The sequence below is a fragment of the Hemitrygon akajei genome, chromosome 5, assembly GCF_048418815.1.
Source record: "Hemitrygon akajei chromosome 5, sHemAka1.3, whole genome shotgun sequence".
Classification (NCBI taxonomy): Eukaryota; Metazoa; Chordata; class Chondrichthyes; order Myliobatiformes; family Dasyatidae; genus Hemitrygon; species Hemitrygon akajei.
In genome coordinates, this window is record NC_133128.1 from 19,837,754 (window position 1) to 19,861,316 (window position 23,563).

A 23,563-nucleotide genomic window follows, 5' to 3' on the forward strand; every position below is an offset into this window, starting at 1 on the left:
TGTATGTTTGTGGTCTTCTGTAACCCATCCATTTCAACAGTTGATGTGTTTGTTCAGGGATGCTCTGCACAGCACTGTGACTAGCGGCTATTTTCACCTTTCTGTCAGCTTGAATTCGTCTGGCCATTCTCCCACAAAACTAGCAATCGGATTTCTTTTCTCTTTTTTTTACTTTTCCCACTAGTCTCTAAACTCTAGAGACTGGTGTGCGCAAAAATTCCAGTAGATCAGTTTTTCACATACTTCAAGCCACCCTGTACCATAGAACCATAGAACATTACAGCACAGAAACAGGCCTTTTGGCCCTTCTTGGCTGTGCCAAACCATTTTTCTGCCTAGTCCCACTGACCTGCACCTGGGCCATATCCCTCCAAACCCCTCATCCATATACCTGTCCAAGTTTTTCTTAAATGTCAAAAGTGAGCCCGCATTCACCACTTCATCTGGCAGCTCATTCCACACCCACCACTCTCTGCGTGAAGAAGCCCCCCCAATGTTCCCGTAAACTTTTCCCCCTTCACCCTTAACCCATGACCTCTGGTGTTTTTCTCCCCTAGCCTCAGTGGAAAAAGCCTGCTTGCGTTCACTGTATACCCATCATAATTTTATACACCTCTATCAAATCACCCCTCATTCTCCTACGCTCAAGGGAATAAAGTCCTAACCTATTCAACCTTTCTCTGTAACTCAGTTTCTCAAGTCCCGGCAACATCCTTGTAAACCTTTGCACTCTTTCAACCTTATTAATCTTTCTTGTAATTAGGTGACCAAAACTGCACACAATACTCCAACACGAGGAAATCTGCAGATGCTGGAAATTCAAGCAACACACTCAAAGTGCTGGTGGAACACAGCAGGCCAGGCAGCATCTATACGGAGAAGCACTGTCAACGTTTCAGGCCGAGACCCTTCAGGGTCTCAGCCCGAAACGTTGACAGTGCTTCTCCATATAGATGCTCTCTGGCCTGCTGCGTTCCACCAGCATTTTGTGTGTATTGGACAATACTCCAAATTTGGTCTCACCAATGTCTTATACAACCTCACCATTACATTCCAACTCTTATACTCAATACTTTGATTTTTTAATGACCAATGTACCAAAAGCTTTCTTTACAACCCTACCTACTTGTGAAGCCACTTCTAGGGAATTATGTATCTGTACTCCCAGATCCCTCTTCTACTGCACTCCTCAGTGTCCTACCATTTACCTTGTATGTTCTACCTTGGTTTGACCTTCCGAAGTGCAATACCTCACGCTTGTCCGCATTAAACTCCATTGGTCTGGCACCAACAATCATTCCACAGGCAAAATCGCTTAGATTGTATTTCTCCCCCATTCTGATGTTTAGTTTGAATAATAACTGAACCTCTTGACCATGTCTGCATGCTTTGAGTTGCTGTCACATGATTGGTGGATTAGGTATTTACATTAACAAACAGGTATACAGGTGTCCCTAATAACGTGGCCATTGAGTGTATTTCATTAATATTGCTACCAGGGATTCCTATTTGGCTGTTTCTAATTTCTGCTTATTTTATAGCTGTCTTCAAATTAAAATATTTCTGTTCTGTTTCAGAAACAAGTGCTACTGGTACTCGGATAAATGGACATAATAGAAAATTGGTCCGTCAGACCACAGCAGCTAAAAAACGCAAGATATTGAGTGATTCTGAGGAAGACTCGCAACCAGAAAGGGATCAGGAGATATTTGGTGGTGTTAAAAAAAGAAAAAATGTCAATGTTGTGGAAGATGATGACTCTATCTCTGATATCCAGGAGCAGCAGCCAAGGGAGGAGGTTGTTCACAGCAAAAGTAGTTCCAGTAGCAGAACTAGTTCTACATCTGAAGGCAGCTCAAGCTCCAGTTCTGAATCAAAATCACAGACAGACCCTGAATCTGAATCAGGATCTGCTTCTGACTTAGACAGTGATTACAATGTGAAAGCAAAGTCAAAAGTTAAAGTGAAAAAAAAATTGAAAAAAGGTAGACCTAGAAAAGTTAAACGGAGAGGAAAAAATAAAGCTGTCACTAAACAAGGCACCAACAGATTAGAATACATAAAACAGCAGAATATCTTGGACAGTGAAGAGGAAGAGGGAGATGATGACGATGACTCTGATTATGTCAAAAGGGATTGTGTTTGTAGACCCTCTGCAATAAGGACCAGAAATCAAGGCAGAAGGACTGTAAGATATGACGATTATGATTCCGATACGGATGGTGTCTTACATAATGAGAATAATGGAATATCCAGGTCTGGACGTGTACGGCGGATACCCATGAGAGTGAGAGATTGAGAGGCAGCCATTTATTGGCATCGTACCACTGTGAATTTTTTCTCTAGAATTTCAGGGATTATATTTATATTTTTTTCTGGATTTATTTTCTGAGGGGGTTGGAAGCTGGCTGTTCACAGATACAAAAAATCATAATTGACGCTGCAAACATTAAGCACCATTTAACAGCACAACATACGGAAAAAGGACATAAGGAACTCTAGTCATGTCTGTGGACCATGCAAGAAAAGAGTCTCTAACTTACATTTGTCTCCTATTGAACACTACAACAAAATGTATTTATTTTTACTGCTTTGCGTGTACTTTAGGTCAGCTGTCTCTTCAGTAGTCCAAGTAGCTGTGTTTCCAAATTTGGGTGCTGGATTATGAATCAAAAAGGATCAGTTTGCATCCATCTCACTAACTGTGATAATGACTCCATGAATTGAATTTGTGTTCAAACGTTTTTTTCAAAACTGTGTACTTTAATACCGATTTAGAAATTATTTTTGGAAGAGGATGAGTTTAAGAGAATGAAATAGCACTGCAGTATGGAAAAGATGAGAGTTTCTTTGAAGTAGGTGTGCAAAATTAAACAGAAGTCTGTAACTTTGCCCTAATTCCAGTGTACCTTATTTGGATGAATAATAATTTAATCTGTTGGGATTTTGTTTGTCATTTGTCTGTTTAGTCAGCAGCCATAGTAACTGATTAATTTTCTGATCATCGTGTTTGGTTAAAGGACAGAATAAAGCATTGTTTGCTGCTGGCCTTAATGCTCAGAGTATATACTACATTTCCCCATTTATTGCAAGCTTGAGAGCAAAGAGAAATTAAATATTTATACTGTGCCAATTTTATACAAATAGTGCAGAATATGCGCATTTTGAATTGTAATGGATCATTTGGTGTTGAAATGAGGGGAATAAAAATTAACTTAGAAGCAGATAAACTATAAAATGCAAGAAAAAATGTACTTGAATCTGGTTTAAACTTGGTTATACCTCTTTTTCTGGTAAATTATTTAAGTTAAAAATTAATCCAGTCTAGTTTATGTAATTAAATTTGTTGATGTTTCAACAGCTATGCAAATATTCAGTGCTAGCCAAAAGGTAGTCTTAAAATTAAGTCCTTCATTAAGGGCATTTTCAAAATATTTCATTAAAAATGGCGATCTGAGTTAAACCCAAGCATGCTTAACTTACTAACTCTGGAATGATATGGTGCACTTTTGCTGTAATAAATGGTGTGTTTATTCCAAAATAATGCAATTTTCCTAAATGTGCAGAAAGTTAATTGTATCTTCAACCTATACTTTCAACTGGTCTTATATCCACTTACAGAGTTTGTATAATTAGGTCATTTTTTGTGCTGTTCAACTTTAAAGGCAGTGATTTACACTGATGTGCAGTAATGTAGGTTAAGCCAGTCTTGGCTGAATGTCCATCTATGTGTAGCTGGTGAACATTTAGACTTAGCTAACCAAAGTGTTAAAGGGATTAGTGTTTTTACCCAAACTTGATCTAGACTTCAATCAGCAACAAGCTGCTCAACATGTTTTGTAAAATAATAGGTTCTCCCGTTTATTTTCTCAGCCCAGTCTGATTAACTGCTATGACCTTACAATTGTGCAGACTGATATTAGCCAGCAACAAATAATTGGGAATTTGCTTTTATGTGTCTCTTGGCGCAACGCTATACTGAAGAGTCTGGTGTGTGTCTTTAAATTCCAAGTTATTTTCTAATTTAATTTCTTCAGCAAAAGTCACCTGGGGTGGCACAATGTTTGACCGGGTCTGCAACAAATCAGTGATGCCCGAATGTTGGTAGATAGTATCTTCAACTTGGTAAAATGTTACAAACCACAAATTTCACAAGAGTGCCACAAGAAAACTGATTCATTATTTTATGTTCCATTATTTTGGAATGAAATGCATCAAAATTAATTTTCGCTGTTGCTAATAGTCAGGATTCTTCTGCCTATATATAATATTTATTGAAATCTATAATGTATCCCCCATGATACAAGATTGATGTTTTTACTGAAAATGTTGATGCACTGTTATTAGTATATTCCGAGAGATGGTATCATAATTTTGAAGATCAATGCAAAACTGTAGGTTTTTTCACAGGAATGTGCAAACTTCACTTTTGTTTATGGTAAGCCATTTATTTAGTGAAGTATTTGTACTTAAATCAGGTCAGTTTAATTTTTCCAAATTAGATTTACCTACAATTTAATGTCTTCACCTTTAGACTTCTCAGATTCTAAGATAACAGTTAAATTAAACTTCTACTCCTTGCAGAGTTTTTCAGCGATCAAACAAAGGATTTGTATGTCTGAGATTGCCATACTGCTTTAACTTTTGCAGCGTGGGACCAGTAGCCATCATTCTTTAGAGATGTCCTATCATCTGGATCAATTTCCATTTACCACTTTTTTTTCTAGGATGACAAATGGAAGGAAAACATAATTTTTTAAAAAGAAGTTCTTTTATACTGTTCAATTATAAAATGCATAGGTATTTTCCATTTCTCATATGCAAAATGTTGTTTGCCAAATGATCACTCTGAAGAGGAAGTAGTTGAACACTTGTCAAGAGAATGTTCTGAGATTTAGTATGATGATGGCAGCCAGCTTTGCTCAATTTGATAGTATTTTTAAAAAATATGTACAACCGCCTGTAACAGCAAGTGGCCTTTTAGCTCATCCACAGTTTATTGGTGTGGAGTTGTGCTTATAAAGAGATTTGGTGCCTTTAGTTTTGTCTGTGCCTACAATTATGCTAGATGATATTCATAATCTTTTGATGTTATTTGTCCTCAGGAACACATTAAACTATGTTTTTCCTTTGCAAACCATGCCATTCCTTCCCATGTTTAATTCTAATGTTACAGAATATTTCACTCTTAGATTTAATATCATTTCAAAATGGAAAGCTTTGAAGTGGTGATAGTTTTTTGTAAAATGTTAACAGGTGATTTTAGCCTAATTTGCAGGAGAAGGAACCCATAGAGTCAGGTGGATTCAATATCATTTCATTGCTTCAACAGTAAGTAACATTAGGAAAAACCAAGCAAGAATTGGCAAAAGATTGAGTTTTCTGGTGGACATTAGGTTAAAATTGTCTCCAAGTAACTTGTCTGATTTTCATTTCTTGCATTAACCAAAAGTCAAAACTTATTGTCGTCATTGATTTTATTTTAGGTTAAGCATTCCCTTGATAATATTTTGACTTGAGTATAAGTGGTGAAAATACTGCAGATAGAAAATGATGCCTAATTATAGAGGGGTGGATAATTCTCTCAGATACTTGCATTTCATTGGTAATTGTTAACTAGATAACAACCAATATCTGTAATGAGTAATGAACCATCAGTGGAATCAGAGTATCCCAACTGTTCTTATCCCAACTATATTTCAATGGATGCAAAGAAGACAGTTTAGAAAATAGTAAAGATGAAGTCATTTTGATATCTAAAATATCATGCAATGCTGACATTGAGGTAATCATTAATTGGTATAAACTAAATCTTCATGATGGCTTTAATTTTATTTATTGAAATGTTTTCCTCTTGCCCATTCCAATAACATATTGAACAACAAAATTCAAAGAGATTGTTGTAAATTTAGGAAATGGGCACATGGTACTAGTGTTTCAAAGTATGCATTCCAACCTTAACAAGAAGGTATTTTTGCTTTATTGTGCCCATTTTCTTCCAGCACCTGTGCATATCCTACTCCCATTCCAAACTCTCATTGTTAAATCATATTTTCCCTGCAAATCATGGTAAAATTCCTAAAGGAAATAATTTTTAAAAATGCACTTTGCAATTGACTTACTCCCTTGGAATTCTAACATTTAGAGACTGCACAAAATCAATATGAATCTATCTGTGTTTTCCAACTTTGAAACAGAAAATGCTGTGAATAATCAGCACCTGTGGAGAAGCATAACTTTTCAACAGGTTTTTGGCTCTGTTTCGCAACACTTTGCATCCCTAAATCCATCCCATGGTTCTGTAATCTACTTAGAGCTTTATAACTCCGCTCTGTCCCTTTATATTGTGGTAAAATTAAAATAATATAAACAGGCGTGTTTCTTTTATTGCCAATGACAAAAGCTGAGTAGTTAAATGCAATACTTTACAGCATTATGCTATTTAGCCAATCTGTTATCAAAATCGAATCATGTTATATCAGCAGAGATTATCACCCTAACATCTCTCAAGATACACTAATGTATTCTAATAAAAAAAATTAGTTTAATTAATCTTGAGCAAGATTAATAAAATTTGAGTATCAATTTGAATGGGTACAACTCCATAAAATCTGGCATCTTCCACTAATTTTTAGCCTTAATAATATAAGCAGGTTGAATGGAATCATTGATTCTGGATACTCTCAAGAAGAAACTTCACCTGAGTTGCTTAAAATGTGCCTACGTGGTTAATGTCAGAAAGTTGTTCAATTGGAGACTACATTGGAATGAGATAAATAGTAACGTGAAATAGGAAATGCATTTTCTCTTCCTTCCTTTCTTCCCTTCCCCCACCACCTATCTCAGAGATGCCAAAACAATTAGTATTGACATGACCCTCCTTCCCCTATCAGCTAAAGAACTATGGTTGAAGGTGTAATTAGTAATGAAGGCATTGGCACAATTGCGTACCATTCTGTTACATAGTTGAAATTTCCCTATTTTTCAATTATTCTGTGCATGTGCACAGGCTGCCTTGATAAAAATCTATCTTGTTTTTGTTAATTGAAATATACTACAAAAATAATACCCCTTGATCATAAATTATAAACACTGTGTTTCTCAGGCATTGTTTTGAACAACATATTATATTGCACAATGGAATTGTCCTAAAATGTAATTTAAAATCTCCACATTTGTCAGATAATGATGCAGTAGTTTCAATGAATTAATTTTCTGGATGTGTTGCTTGATATTTTTGTCTTTGCGCATGATGTATTAAAGAATGATAACTAAGAACAATGATTTCCATTTGCATTTTGTATTGCATACACAGCTTATTTGGAAATTCTGCCTCGTTTACAGAAGAGGTTTATTATCCAGAGCAAATGGGCTTTCAAAAGACTGCCTCAAAAAGAATCAACCTTCCTATAATCTTCAGACATGCAGTGTTTAGCATGTTTTTTCATTTTTTATATTAAAATACATTAATTTACTGCAAAGGTTATAAAGCTAGTTCAATTTCTGAACGAGCTTAACAATAGTTTTGTGCATGGCTAACATATGCTATGACTGAATTGATACACTACCTATAGTTTAAGCTTAGAATTAATTACAAATACTAAAGTTTTGTTTTATATTGACGTAAATTCCTGAGATGTTAGCTCAAAGATGAACTTTATCAATTTATGGAAATGTGTATCATTGACTATGCTTTTGAGTTCCAGGTAGGAGCACAGTATTGTAGGAGTGACATTTAAGATTTTGTAATAACTGTTTAAAAATTGAATAATGATAGAATTAATAGATATTGATTTAATACAGGCAGTTAACTAAGATCTTGGTTTTCAATAATGGTCCATGATTTACTGTGCTGTATATTTTGCAATATAGTGGGTAATGTTTCCATACATTTTGCATTTTGGAGGCTAATGTGTGTGACAAAGTGCAATGAATCAAATCATGTGATTATTGCGTTTTGATATTTTATTTGGGAAGAAGAGCACAATTTCCAAAGCTGATGACGGCAGTGCCAAATTGGAATGTCTGATATGAATTTTAATTTCTACTCCTGCATAGACAAATTTATTAATTAGTGGTAGGATTTTCTGATTTTGGAGAGACAGACAAAGAGTTACAGAATAATGGTGCCCACTTCTGCAGGAGCAAAATTCACTGTTGCACTGAAAGCAGTAATAGCGACTATTAAGTACTGTATCTGGCAACTTGGTGACAAAGGCAAAAGGCTATGAGCTCCAGTGTGTGGATTAGAACGACATGGGTTAATAGTTTTTTTTAAAAGTTTAAACATGTTGCACATTAGAGATTTTCTCCAAAGTATCCACTTTAAAATAGCTGTTTATTAATTTTCCTGGGACATTGTTTTTGCCAAATTGTTTCAATTTTGATCTCAGGACTGTTTATATGTGTTAACTGATGAATCAGATTATTCAGGGAGAGGTGTTTACCTAACTGGAAAACTTCAGTTTTCTTATGAAAGGAAAAACATTGGCAGTTTATTTTATTTTTTGGCAATTTATTGTAAATTGTGCATATGTAAATATATAGAAACTTGAAAATTTTGCCTTAGCAGCATAGAATCTTGTGTAAATTAGTGTATGTGGCTGTAGTTATGCTATTTTCCAGGTTTATGCAGAAAATTGATTCCCATTGTAAAAATAAAATCATTGTTTAAAAATAAAAAGCATTCAAAAAGTTGTATTTTGGTCAGGATTTTGTGGTGAGTTATATTATCCACCTGGGTCTACCAGAGAATACCTAACAACAAAGTTCAAAGTAAATTTATTATCTGTGCATATATGCCACCATATACAACCCAGAGATTAATTTTCTTGTGGACATACTCAATGAATCTGTAATAGAATAATAGCCAGAACAGAATTAATGAAAGACTGCACCAACTTGTGTGATCAACCAGTGTGCAAAAGACAACTGTGCAGATTACATAAATAATAAGCAATAAATATGAACATGAGATGAAGAGTCCTTGAAAGTGAGTCCATAGACATTTCAATGATGAGGCAAGTGAAGTTGAGTGATGTTTGAGGGATAATCACTGTTCCTGAACCTGGTGGTGTGAATCCTGAGACTCCTGTACACCTCCCTGATGGCACCAGTGAGAAGAGAGCATGTCTTTGAGTGGTGGGGCCCTTGATGATGAGTGCTGCTTTTCTTCAACAGTGTTTTGTTCAGATGTGTTCAATGGTGCAAAGGGCTTTACCTGTGATGGACTGGGCTATATCCACTAATTTTTGTAGGATATTCTGTTCAAAGGCTTTGGTGTTTCCATGCCAGGCTGTGATGCAGTCAGTCAATGTACTCTCCACTACACATTCATAGAAGTTTGTCAAAGTATTAAAGTCATGCTGAATCTTTACAAACTCCTAAGGAATCAGAGGAACACACACAAAATGCTGGTGGAACGCAGCAGGCCAGGCAGCATCTATAGGGAGAAGCGCTGTCGACGTTTTGGGCCGAGACCCTTCGTCAGGACTTAGGAATAAGTGTAGAGCAGGGGGCTAAGCAGACAGCTTTGTGGTTCTGGTCTTGGAGTTTATTGATTAGTTTTGAGGGGATGATGGTATTGAATGCCAAGCTGTAGTCAATAGAGAGTATCACTTCCTACCTCTACATTGCAGCTTTGTCCCTAAACTTTCCTTCACATTTCTCATTTACGTTCGGCCAATTGGGCATTTTCAGATTTTACATGTTGCTGTTGGTAACTATCCCTCTTACATTATCTGTCCACGCTCTTGACCTGGATGAGCAGAAATGTCCAACTGAAATTTGGGAAGAATGAAACAATTACCTTTAGTTCCTATTACAGATTCTGTTTTTTGCTTGCCATCCCTTCAGCACCTGAGAAGCTGCACAAGACCACATGTACATGTAACCTTGTTATACTTTACCCAAATGCCACATGGAGCCTCAGTATTACACCCTTTTATATTCTAGTCCTCTCAAAATGAATGCTAACGTTGCATTTGCCTGCCTCAGCACCAACTCAACCTGCAAATTAACCTTTAGCGAATCCTACATGTGGACTCCCAATCCCTTGACATCTCTGATTTTTGAATTTTCATCATTTAGAAAATAATCACCCTTATCATTCCTTCTAGCAAAGTGCATGACCATACACTTTCCTACACTATATTCCATCTGCCTCTTCTTTGCCCATTCTCCTAATCTTAGTCCTTCTGCAGACTCTGTTTCCTCAACACTTTTTTATCACTAATTTTTATTGCAACACCAACAAATTACATTCAATACAACCAGTTACTGATTACACTTTGACTGTTAACCCAGCCACCCACCAACCCTCATCCCCATCCCCCTCTCTACCCCCACCCCTCTGCCCTCCACCAACCAAACTGAATGGTAGTGCATACACAGACAGAGCATTCCTATTTTAACAGAAGATGTTTTAAGTTAGATATTAAATTTGTCCACATTAAGATTGTCTCAACACTATCTGACTCTCCACCGATCTTGGTATCATCCACAAACGTGGCCACAAAGCTATCAATTCCATCATCCAAATCATTGATATTTAACATGAAAAGAAGAGGTCCCAACACCGGCTCCTAAGGAACAGCACTAGTCACTGACAGTCAACCAGTGAAGGCTCCTTCATCCCCACTCTTAGCCTCCTGCCAGTCAGCCAATCTTCTAACCATACTAGTACTTTCCCTACCCTTTTAAGCAGCTTCATGTGTGGCTTCTTGTCAAAGGCCTTCTGAAAATCCAAGTAAACAACATCCACTGACTTTCTTTTGTCTGTCCTGCCTGTTATTTTCACAAAGAATTCCAACAGATTTGTCAGGCAAGATTTTCCCTTGAGGAAACCAAGCTGACTATGGCCTATTTTATCATGTGCCTCCAGGAACCCTGAGATCTTATCCTTAATAATCGACTCCCAACATCTTCTCAACTACTGAAGTCAGGCTAACTAGCCTACAATTTTCTTTTTTCCTTCTTCCCTTCTTAAAGAGTGAAGTGACATCTACAATTCTCAAGTCCTCTGGAACCATTCCATAATCTTGTGGTTACTGCTAATGCCTCCACAATCTCTTCAGTTACCTCTTTCAGAACCCTAGGGTGTAGTCCATCTGGTCCAGGTGACTTATCTACCTTCAGGCCTTTCAACTTCTCAAGCACCTTCTCCCTCAATAGCAATTACACTCACATATGCCTCCTGACACTCTTGAATTTCTGCCATACTGCTAGCGTCTTCCATAGTGACAACTGATGCAAAATACTTATTAATTTGTCTGCATTTTTGCCTCAATTTAAAATTCTTTATACATCTGAAAAATCTTCTGGAATCCTCTTATTATTGGATAGCTTACATCTTTTGTCTCTCTATACCTTTTTTTTTAGTTGCCTTCTGTTGGGTTTTAAAAGCTTTCAAATCTTCTCTAACGTCCACAGATATTTGCTATATCGTATGTCCTCTCTATTGCGTTAATGCTGTCTTTGACTTCCCTTGTCAGCCACAGTTTCATCATCCTCCCTTCTTCGGGATGTATCTATTCTACACCTAAATTGTTCCCAGAAGCTCCAGCCATTGCTGCTCTGCTGCCCTCCCTTCTAGTGTCCCCTTCCATAAGACCTTGGTCCATCAAGTCTGCTTCACCATTCAATCATGGGCTGATCCAATTCTTCCAGTCATCCCCATACCCTTTGATGCCCTGCCTAATCAAGAGCCTGTCTATCTCTGCCTTAAATGCACCCAACGACTTGGCCTCCACTGCCGCTCGAGGCAACACATTCCACAGGTTTGCCACCCTCTGACTAATTTCTCCATATCTCTGTTCTAAATGGACATCCTTCAATCCTGAAGTCGTAGCCTCTTGTCCTAGAATCCCCTACCATGGGAAATAACTTTGCCATATCTAATCTGTTCAGGCCTTCTAATTAACTTTGGCCAGCTCCTCTCTCATTCCTCCGCAATTCCCTTTCTTCCACTGCAGTACCGATATACCTGAAAGGTTATCTTCTCCCTCTCAAACTGCAGGGTGAATTCTATCATATTATCATCACTGCCTCTTAAGGAATCCTTTCGCTGAGCTCCCCAATCAATGCTGTCCCATTATGTAACATCCAATCCTGAACTGCGTTTCCCTAGTGGGCTCAACCACAAGCTGCTCCAATAAGTCATCTTCCCACAATAAATCTGTATCTTCTGATCCTATTTCAACTCTTTCTTAAGATTTAATTTCATCCTTACCAGCAGAGCCATGTCACCCACTCAGCCTACCTGCCTGTCCTATTGATACAATGTGTATCTCCCAACTACCATCTTTTTTACAGCCACGACTCAGTGAAGCCCACAATGTCATACCCTGCCAATCTTCAGCAGATGTTCAAGATCATCTACCTTGTTCTGTATGTAGCGTGCATTCAAATGTAACACCTTCAGTCCCATTTTCATCAATCTTTTTGATTTTTGCCCCAATGTTACACTTCACCTCATCCCATCATCTGCCTGTCCTTCTTCATAGTCTCACAACACACTGCCTCTACAGTAGTTGGGTACCAACTGTCCCATCCTCAGCTCTATCATTCTGGCTCCCATCCCCCTGCCAAATTAGTTTAAACCATCCTGAACAGCACTAGCAAACCTACTCACAAAGTTATTGGTCCCCCTTGGGTTCAGGTGTAATCTGTCCCTTTGGTAGAGGTTGCACTTTGCCCAGAAGAGATCCCAATGATCCGGAAATCTGATACCCTGCACCAATTCCCCAGCCATGCATTCATCTGCCAAATCATTCTATTTTCACCCTCGCTGGTATGTGGCACAGGCAGCAATCCAGAGATCACAACACTGGAGGTCATGTTGCTCAGCTCTCTCCTTAACTTCCTATAAACTCTTTGCAGGACCTCATCCCTTTTCCTGCCTATGTCGTTGGTCATCAGAAATCCTCCCCTTTAGAATGCTGTGGACCCAGTCTGAGACATCCATGACCCTGGCACCTGGGAGGCAACATAATTCCAGCCATAACCGACCTCTCAAAGCACTTCATTGTGGTAGATATGAGTTCTACCAGTCAGTAGTCATTGAGGATGCTCATGCTGCCGTTCTTGGGGGTCCAGATATGATTGCTGTCATTTTTTTCAGTGAGAAATAGAACACTCCAGCTAGTTGGTGGGTACAGCTTCTCAGTACTTGGCCAGGTTCACCATTGGAGCTCCTTGCAAGGAATCACCTCTTGAAGGTTTCTGAGAACGAGATCACAGGGTCTTCAGACTCTGTGGGGATTCACACAGGTGTCGTGCCATTCCCCCTTTCAACGCGTGCATAAAAGGTGTCGAGCTTATCGGGAGGCGAAGCAAAACTTCCACTCATGCCGTTAGCAGTAAGGCCATGCACACCCCGCCACAGCCGCCGTGTCTCTAATTTCACACGGAATTATCTTTCTGCTCTCACGACGGCCTTCTGTACCTGGACTTCTTCCTGAATCACTGGTCTTGGAAACCACCCATCACACCTCACCTCTGCAGACTCTCCATCTCTTGGTTCAGCCAGGGCTTCTGGTTTATGTATAAATTGATGTTTATTTTGAGAATTTAGTGCGCCTGATGCCATGAGCCCGTGATGCTGCTGCAGGTTAATCATTGACCTGTGCATATAACAGTAAATTCAACTTTCACTTGATTTTGTCATGATTTTCTAAATGTCCTGCAATAATCTCCTTACTAATGGATTCCAGCAATTTCAAAGTGACAGATCTTAGTCTATAATACATTGATTTCTCTTCCCCCCCCCCTTTAATTAAAAATAGCGTTTCATTTGTGGTTTTCCAAACCACTTGGACCTCTCGAGGATCCGGGGGATTTTTGCCAATGCACGCATCCGCTATCACTGTAATCTTTTAAGACTCCAAAGCGTCAGGTCCAGGACACCTATTAGCTTTAATAGCTCTATTAGCTTGCAAAGTGCTATTTTTCTGCTGTCTGGAGATAGTTTGAATTCCTCCCTTTTCATAGTCGTTTACCTTCGCATAGACTCGCAGCAGAGAACCTCTTCTATCTGCGTTCCGGCTGCGGGCAGAATGTCCCCCTTCTATCGTGGAGCAACAGGTAGCTGAGTGGGCGGCGCGCCCTCTGGTGGCGTGTGTCTTTTCAGGGGAAGGATGCCCTCTGGCGGTGGCCGTGTGTATTTGCTGCCGACGTGCGCCCTCCGGCGGTGCGTGTGTGCATTTTCTGGGTAACGGCGTCCTCTGCCGGGCGACGGGAGTTGGTGATTCGCCGCCTGGGAGACCGCAGGATCTGCCCGGCAAATGGCCACGTTTTTCGGGGAGGTTGTTTCCGTCTTCTCCCGGGCGGTGGACGAGGAGGACGAAGATGAGGATGAGGAGATCAGAAATGAGTTGGCGGGACGCAGGTGAGGTTAGACCGAGGCCCCGGGAAGTGGGGCTCCGTGTGTCGGTACTGGGCCGCAGGAGGAGCCTCCAGGCCACCCTTGCTGCTATCGAATGGACCAGCAGCTGCTGGGATTTACTGGTTTGTGGGATGGACCAGCAGCTGTTGGGTTTTTCTTGGTTTCCTGGGCTGGATTGGCATCAGGTGGGATTCATTGGTCTGTTGGGATAGACCAGCAACTACTAGGATTTACTGGTCTGTTGGGATTGGTCTAACATCTATTGGGATTGTCGTGGCCCCGTTGGGATTAATTTGCCTATTGAGACTGGCCGGGAGTTGCTGGGATTTACTTGCCTTTTAGGTACAGTTTCTGTTTTCTGGAGGTAGCTAGTATTGAGATGCAGGATGCTGGGATTAATTCATGGTCTGCATGGATTGACCCAAACCAACTGGGTTTGACTCACAAACTGTTGGGAATGTCCTGCATCTGTTGGAATTAACTCATCTCTAAGAGTCCATTCAGAGTTGCAGGGTCATGTAGTCTGTGGGGATTACTTCCACTCTGCTGGGATTAATGGGTCTGTTGAGATGGCCTAGCCTTTCTGGAATTAACTCCTAGTTTATTAGGATGAACCAGCCTGCTGGGATTATCTCCTGGCCTGGAGGAATTTATGTGTTGGTGTGGGGCTGGAACAGAGATTGTTTCCAGGTTTGTTGGGATTTAATGATCTTCAGAGAAGGACCTGTATTTGTTAGGACCTGTTGGAACTGTCCAAGGTCTAAGCCTGGTAGGAGATGAGACAGTGGATTCATGCTCCTCCAGACGGGAAACTGCTAGAATATTGGCTTCAGGAAGCTTTGCCACCAGGACTAAGATACTCTGCTCGGATACAGGAAACCGCTGCAGCTCAAATCTGCAGCAGCTATCAAAACAAAATATCAACAAATCCTTCGCTTCCCCCACCCCAACAGATCTAATGTTAACCAGTCCTGGTGAAGGGTGTAGGTCTGAAACATTGACTGTTTACTCTCTTCCATTGATGCTGCCTGGCCTGCTGAGTTCCTCCAGCATTTTGTGTGTGTTGCTTAATATCACCTGCATATGTCATGAAATTTGTTTCTATGGGGCAGCACAATGAAATACATAATAAAAATAACTAAATTACAGCAAATATATGTTCAGCTAATTAAGCAGTGAAAATAAAGGTGGTGAGGTAGTGTTCATGGGTTCAATGTCCATTCAGATGTCGGGTGTTAGAGGGGAAGAAGCTGTTCCTGAATCGGTGAGTGTGTGTCTTCAGGCTCCTGTACTTTCTCCTTGATGGTAGCAGTGAGAAGAGAGCATGTCCTGGGTGATGGATCCTGCCTCTCTGAGCCATCTCTCCTGGATGCTAAGAAGGTTAGTCCCATGGTGGAACTGACTGAGTTCACAACTTCCTGCAGCTTACTTTGATCCTGTGCAATAGCCCACTCCCCAATACCAAACAGTGATACAGCCAGTTAGAAAGCTCTCCGTGGTACATCTGTAGAAATCTGCAAGTGTCTTTGGTGCCTTCCAAGTCTCCTCAAACCCTTACTGTTAAGGAGAAGGCAACTCGTGTGCAGCTCTGCGCTCTTGATTCTTCTACTATAATTGGGATTGATACTTCATTAGTTTTGATTCGTCTCCATACGCCCATTCTGGTCTGTAGGGATTAGCTTATGTTTGCTATGATTAACCCAAGGTAGCTGAGTCTCTTAGGATAAAATGTATGTTGTAGTTATACTGGGGTTTTATTGCGATTACCCAGAAGAGATTTAGATTGCACTTGGATCTGTTGGGGTGAGTCTGTTGAGAACGACCTGTTGGGATGGGTTGGCCGGGTAACGCAGCGATTGGTGCAATTGTTTACAGAATGAGATTCAATGTCCACCGCTGTCTGTAAGGAACTTGTACGTTCTCCCCGTGATCGCATGTTTTCCTCCGGGTGCTCTGGTTTCCTCCCACTTCCCAAAGGTCAGGGTTAATAAGTTGTGGGCATGCTTTGTTGGCACTGGAAGCGTGGTACAGTTGCGGCTGCCTCCGTCCGGCACATCCTCGGACTGTGTCAGTCGTTGATGCAAATGACGCATTTCACTGGATTTTTCACTGATTCGATGTACACATTAAATCTTTTATCTTACAGCATTTTCTCTGTGTTTTGTGGAATTACTCTGGATTTGTCATGGTGACCCCAGGGTTACTGCTCCACTAATGAATTGGAGAGTTGTGAGACAGCAAGTTGGTCAGATTCCATTAATATGAAGAAAGTTAGACTCAATAAATCGATAAGACCACAGACACAGGAACATGTTTAGGTCATTTGGCTATCATGTCTGCTCATGGCTGATTTATTATCCCTCTCAACCCCATTCTCCTGCCTTCCTCTTGTACCCTTTGATGCCCTGACTAATCAAGAACTTAACTATTTTTGCTTTAAATATACCCTATGACTTGGCCTCCACAGCTGCCTATGGCAATGAATTCCCTGGATTCATCATTCACTGGCTAAAGAATGATCTCATCTCTGTTCTAAGTGGACATCCCTCTGTCCTGCCTGAGACTATGCTGTCTGGTCCTAGACTCCCCCACTATCAGAAACATTCACTCTGTCTATCAATATTCGATAGGTTTCAATGAGATGCCCCTGCCCTGCTAATTTTCTGAATTCCAGCGAGTACTGATCCAGCACCATCAAACACTGCTCGTACCCTTTCATTCCTGGGATCATTCTAGTGAACCTCCTCTAGACCCTCTTAGCACATCCTTTCTCAGATAAGGGCCCAAAACCGCTTACCAATGCTTTATAAAGCATCAACATTATATCCTTACTTTCATATTCTAGTCCACTCAAAATGAATGTTAACATTGCATTTGCCTTCCTCACCACCAACTTGACCTGCAAGTTAACCAGATCGGTCCTTGCCTTTCGTCACCCTGAGCTAGCTTTGAGTACTCTCCCCTGGAGAGCTATGGTGGCCAAATCATTGAACGTATTGAAGGCCAAGGTAGCCAGATCTCTAGCCCCAGAGGAGATGGGTTATCTACACGTCAGGCAGGGTGGAGCAGAGTTCTGAGTCAGTTGTGTCAAATAGTGGAGCAGGCTAGAGGGGGCTTGCTGCCTATTCCTGTTGCTGCTGCTGTTCTGCTTCGGTGAAACTTTTGGGCGTGACATGACTGTTCTGTTCGTGCTTGGATTGTGAGTTTTTCCTGAAAAGTATGTCTTCCTCATCAGGGGTATTTCCGTCCAGTGGAATCCAGAGAGTAGGACATCGGGTGAAGACACGGCCAGCCAGAGTTTCCCTTGCTCAACTTTTCTCGTTGCTGTTGGAGAGAATGCTGTTGGTGAGTAAGGACAGGGGGTGGGGTGGGGAGTCGCTGTTTCCCTGCAACTCCGACCTTCATTCTATCTAAAGCCAAACTTAACACAGTGTCGAACAGCTGAAATACACAGGTTAGGCAGGCAGTATCTGGCAGCCGGGAAGAGGAGCTGACGTCGATGACCTTGCGTCAGAATTCAGGTTGTAAGTAGAGCTGAAGCTCAGTTGAAAAAGGATCTAGTGCTTTCCCGGCGTATGTGACGAATAAACTCTTCTCAGGCTTCCAGCCCGGGACAGGTATCGATCTTAACTGACGTTTTGATGACAAACTCTATCATCTTCATTGGGGATTTTAGCATTGGTTAAAATTGATACCCGGCTGGAAGCCTGAGAAGAGTTTATTCATCAAGGGCAGTTGTCTCCCATCAGCTATTTGGTTCTTGCACCAAAAGGTACGGTAATGTAGTGGTTAGTGCATCGCTTTACAGTAGCCAGCTGTATAAGATAGGGGCTCGATTCCCGCTGCTGTCTGCAAGGAGCTTGTACGTTCCTCTGGGTGCTCCAGTTTCATCCCACAATGTAAAGACGTACTTTATTGTTAGTGAGTTACGGGCATGCCATGTCGGAGGCATAAATATGGCAACACTCTGAGCTATGGCTGCTGATTTGATTTGACACAAATTACATATTTCACAGTATGTTTCACGGTACAGATATGACAAGGTTTTTTTTAAAATCTTTCGTCTTTTTCTACCTGCACAGCCCAAACCACTACCTCATTATAGAAAGACTGCAGCCTCACTGCACTACAATCAAATTCTGTTTTAGTTTTACTTGATTCACATGCAGTGTCTGTTAAATATTATAATTGTACCTGTCTCTACCACTTCCTCTGGCAGCTCATTCCATAAACCCACCTCCCTCTGTGTGAAAATGTTGTCCGTCAGGTCCACCTTAAATCTCTCACCTCTCACCTTAAACTTATGCCCCCCTGGTTTTAGATTCCCTTGCCCTGGGTAAGATTATCTACTCCCCTATTGATTTTATACTGCTGTGCAAAAGTCTCAGGCACAGTGGCCTCGGGAGCCGAAGAGCTTTGCACAGCACTGTAACAATTGTATTTATTGCACTATATTGCTGTTGCAAAAATAAAATCTCATTTCATGATAAACTTGGATACTGATACGGGTCACTGTTGTGGACTGAGAGTGGGAAGGGAGCAGAGAGAGGTGAATCATGGTTGGGAGAAGGGGAAAGGAGAGGGTAAGGAACGGGAAGCACCAGCGAGACATTCTGTAATGATCAGTAAACCAATTGTTGGAATCTAATGATTGCCCCTGGCAATGAAAGCCTTGCCCCTGGCACTCCTTCTCTGCCTCCTGTCCCACACCCCTCCTGCATCATTCCTAACATCCATTGCGCTCGCCAGATTTACAGACTCGCTCTTCACTCCACGTTGACAAATATAGTACAGTGCACAATCTTAGATACCCGAGCTATATATAGTAGGTGCTGAAGACATGCACAGTACTATATGTCTAGACCTCTACAAGGTCACCACCAGCCTCCTTCTCTCTGGGATAAAAGATCTGGCCTATGCAGAGTCTCTTCTAGCTCAGTTAGCCGGACAGCAAGTGTGGACAGAGAAACAGAGGAAATGAACTTTCATTAGAAAAAGGAAAAGGTACAAATGAATCCCGATTTAAGTTAGAGCGATAGGGGAGAGGTGGGGAGACCAAGGAGATTGTGATTAACAAGCATTGTTTGATGCCAGTGAGAGAGAGGGGTGAGGGCTTGTTAACCACACGTGTGTGTGGAAGAGATGTAGTGAGTGAGAGGTCTGATGGAACAAACAAAGCTGGAACAGAAATACAGAAGTTAGCTGCTGAAAATCTGAAAGGAAGCAAATCTGGGAAATGCCCAACAGGTCAGGCAGCAGCTGTGAAGAGAGACTGTCAGAATCAGAATCAGGTTTGATTTTACTGGGACACACACAAAATGCTGGTGGAACACAGCAGGCCAGGCAGCATCTATAGGGAGAAGCACTGTCGACGTTTCGGGCTGAGACCCTTGGTCAGGACTGATTTTACTGGCATATGTTGTGAGATCTGATGTTATGCAGTAGCAGTACATTGCAATAATGATAAAAAACTAAATTATAGTAAGTGCATATACATTAAAAAGTTAATAGTGTAGAAAGAGAATAAAAAGTAGTGAGGTAGTGTTCATGAAAATTCAATGTCCATTCAGGAATCCAATGGCAGAGGCTGTTCCTGAATTGTTGAGTGTGTGCCTTCAGGCTCCTGTACTGATGGTAACAATGAGAAGAGGACATGTCCTGGGTGATGGGGTCTCTTGATGATAGATCCTGCCTTTTTGAGGCATCGCTCCTTGAAGATGTCTTGAATGCTGGGAAGTGGAGTTTAATGTTACAGGACAATGACTTTTCACGAGTACTGACCACAAACTAGATGATACAAACTAGTTATCCAAATTCAGTGGTGAACCTTGAGGGCTCTGTCACGTGCCTAGTCAGAAGAGGAGATGCTGGTCACCAGACTCACACCAATTTTCATGAAATTTGCAAGAAAGCAAGGACAGAGAACTCAAAGTAGGAGTGGGACAGATAATCAGAGTACTGGGCAAATGGAACTTCAGAGACCACGTTATGCTGATTTGTCACCACCTTTGTTTCGGCCAACGACACTGGTGTTGTTGACAAACTTAAATATGGCATCAGAGTTGTGCTTAGCCTCATAGTTATAAGTATAAATCGAATAGAGTGTGGGCTGAGCACAACCTTGTGGTGCACCTCTGTGCTGATGGAGATTGTGGAGGAGATGTTGTTGCCAATCTGAACTGACTGGAATCTGCAAATGAGGAAATAGAGGATCCAATTGCACAAGGAGATGTTTAGGCCAAGGTCTTGAAGCTTATTGATTAGTTTTGAGGGGATGGTGGTATTGAATGCTGAGCTTTGGTCAATAAAGAGCATCCTGATGTATGCATCTTTGCTGTCCACACGTTCCAGGGTTGAGTGAAGAGCCAATGAGATGGCATCTGCTGTGGACCTGTTGTGCCGGTAGGAAAACTGGAGAGGATCCCAGTTGCTTCTCAGGCAGCAGTTGATAAGTTTCATCACCAGCCTCTCAAAACACTTCATCACTATGGATGTGAGTGCTACTGGTTGACAGTCATTGAGGCAGGTTATCACATCCTTCTTAGGCTCCGGTATAATTGAAACCTGCTTAAAGCAGGTGGGTATGTCAGACTACCAAAGCGAGAGGTTAGTGATGTTGGTGAACTCTCCAGATGGTTGACCAGCACGGGTCTTTCTTACTTGGCCAGGTATCCCATCTGGGCCAGATGCTTACAGTGGGTTCTCCCTCCTGAAGTATGCTCTCGCGTTGGCTTCTGAAATTGAAATCACAAGGTCATCACAGACTGTGGGAGTTTGTGAAGGTTCCTCCATGTTTTGATGGCCAAAGTAAGCATAGAAGGCATTGAGCTCATCTGACAGCAAAGCCTTGTTGTCACCCATGTCACTTGGTTTCACTTTGTAAGAGGTGATAGCATTCAAGCCCTGCCACAGCTGTCGAGCATCCTTTAGGGATTCAAGTTTGCTAAGAGTTGCTAAGATCTTGATTTAATTTTTTTACCTACAGAGCCACCCCACCTCCTCTGTCTACCTGCCTGTCCTTTTAACATAGAAGTGAGAGTTCCAGTGAATGATATGAGCCAGTCCTGTTTGCTAGTAATTGGCCAGTATCCTTCTAAACCTTGAAACAAAACTCAGTTTTGGGAGAGAACAATTGAAAAGGAACTTTGCAGATGTGAAGTGCTTTAAGTTTAGAGACGTAGAGCACTACAGCACAGAAACAGGCCCTTTGGCCCATCTAATCTGTGCCAAACTGTTATTCTGCCTAGTCTGATTGACCTGGACCATGGACCTTGTATCCCTCTTTTCCATGTACTTATCCAAACTTCACTTAAATGTATCCACGACTTCTCTCTGGCAGCTCGTTCCACACTCTCACCACCCTCTTGAGTGAAGAATTCCCTCTCAGGTACCTCTTCAACATTTCACCTTTCACCTGTAACCCACGACCTCTAGTTCTAGTTTCACCCAACCTCAGTGGAAAAAGCCTGCTTGCATCTACTCCCCTCATAATTTTATATACCTCTATCAGATCTCCCCTCATTCTCCTACGCCCCAGGGAATAAAGTCCTAACCTATTCAACAGTTCCCTGTAACTTGGGTCCATAAGACGCAGTACCAATCTTGTAAACTTTCTCTGTACTCTTTCAATTTTATTGATAACTTTTCAATAGGTAGATGACCAGAACTGCACACAATACTCCAAATTTGGTCTCACTGTCTTATATAACATCAGCATAACATCCCAACTCCTGTACTCAGCACTCTGAAGGCCAGTGTGCATTTTCACCTTGTGAGCTCTTGTTGTGACCTGATCTACTCTTGTTGCTGCAAAGGAGAAAGAGAAGAAATGGAAAGAATCTTAGGCTACATCCACACTAGATCGGATAATTTTGAAAGTGAAAGTGCGCGTTTGTGTAGTTACAGACTAGAAAAACTTAAAACGATGGACAGCTGTTGGCTCTCACATGGGAGAACTTAAAAGTAAAAAAAAAACACAAATACTGGAGCGTACAGAGGCAACCGACAGGGAGTTCACGGACAGACTGACCCGGCTGACGATGAACATTGAAAAACTGATGAACTCTGTTGCATTAATAAAGCACCTTGTTAAATGTATAAAACATGTCTGCATCAGTATTATCTTGTATTTCCATACAATGTTACATTAGGCTGTTACACATCTATTGTCAGAGAAGTACTTGCATAAATAGGTAAACCACCTTCATACGAGCAAGGACAGAAAACAGGGCAAAGTGAGTACAGTATACTTATTTATTCAGTAAGTTATGGGTCAAAGTATTTGGTGAGAACATTTCTAACTCTTCTGGCGTCAGTCTCTTTGCCATCTGTTCTGAAATTGTTAGATTGTGTGGGGGGTTGCGTTCAGGAAAACAATGAACTGGCGCGCTGCCATCTGAAAGTGTTTTCAGATTTCTCCAGTTACCCCGTCCACACTGATCTGCTCGAGCAGCATTTTCAAAAATACCCACTCTGGAAAGTGTTTCTGAAATTCTCCGGTTTTGGGGGATGAAAACGCCGTTTTAGTGTGGACGGAGGGTAAAAATGAAGAGAAAAAGCTTCGGTTACAGATTTATCCGGCGTCGTGTGGACGTAGCCTTAGCCGTTTGATGATGACATGGCTTTGCTCTCCAAGTGCCATTAAAAGCATTTGCTACAAATAAATAATAAATAATTTAATGTGCATTTTTATTTTTAAATGACCATAAGTACACAAATAAATAATTGCAATTCAAAGTCAACATGAGTGAATCTGCAGATGCTGGAAATAAATAAAAACACAAAATGCTGGCAGAACTCAGCAGGCCAGACAGCATCTATGGGAGGAGGTAGTGACGACATTTCGGGCCGAAACCCTTCATCAGGAGTGAAGTAACATGGGATGGTCGAGGGGGGATAAGAAGTGGGGGGAGGGATGAAGTAGAGAGCTGGGAAGTGATAGGCTGGAAGGAAATGGGCTAGGGGGAAGGTGGAGAATTATGGGAAATAAAAGAGAAAGAAAGGTAGGGCTGTGGGGAAATTGTAGTGGGGGGGGGGGGGAAAGAGAGAGAAAGAACCAGACTAAAATTATAGATAGGGATGGGGTAAGGTGGGGGGCAGGGGTATCAACGGAGGTCTGTGAGTTGAATATTCATGCCGGCAGGTAGGAGGCTACCTAGGCGTATGGCCTCATCTTGACGG

General features: G+C 41.2%; 2 protein-coding genes across 4 annotated transcripts in view; both read left to right on the forward strand.

Annotated features, from left to right (window-relative positions):
• LOC140727522 (bromodomain and WD repeat-containing protein 1-like) overlaps positions 1-7,281 on the forward strand; it is a 150,396-nt gene extending 143,115 nt beyond the window's left edge. For all 3 annotated transcript variants that reach the window (XM_073044923.1, XM_073044924.1, XM_073044925.1), the window contains one exon: positions 1,578-7,281. In XM_073044923.1, coding sequence (XP_072901024.1) covers positions 1,578-2,299 — 722 coding nt within the window. In that variant the 3' untranslated portion in view covers positions 2,300-7,281. The remainder of the gene's footprint in view (positions 1-1,577) is intronic.
• A 6,923-nt stretch (positions 7,282-14,204) lies between these two features.
• Positions 14,205-23,563, forward strand: part of psmg1 (proteasome (prosome, macropain) assembly chaperone 1) — a 28,333-nt gene continuing 18,974 nt past the window's right edge. The window contains exons 1-2 of the mRNA XM_073044976.1: positions 14,205-14,386; positions 17,619-17,728. Coding sequence (XP_072901077.1) covers positions 14,283-14,386; positions 17,619-17,728 — 214 coding nt within the window. The 5' untranslated portion in view covers positions 14,205-14,282. The remainder of the gene's footprint in view (positions 14,387-17,618; positions 17,729-23,563) is intronic.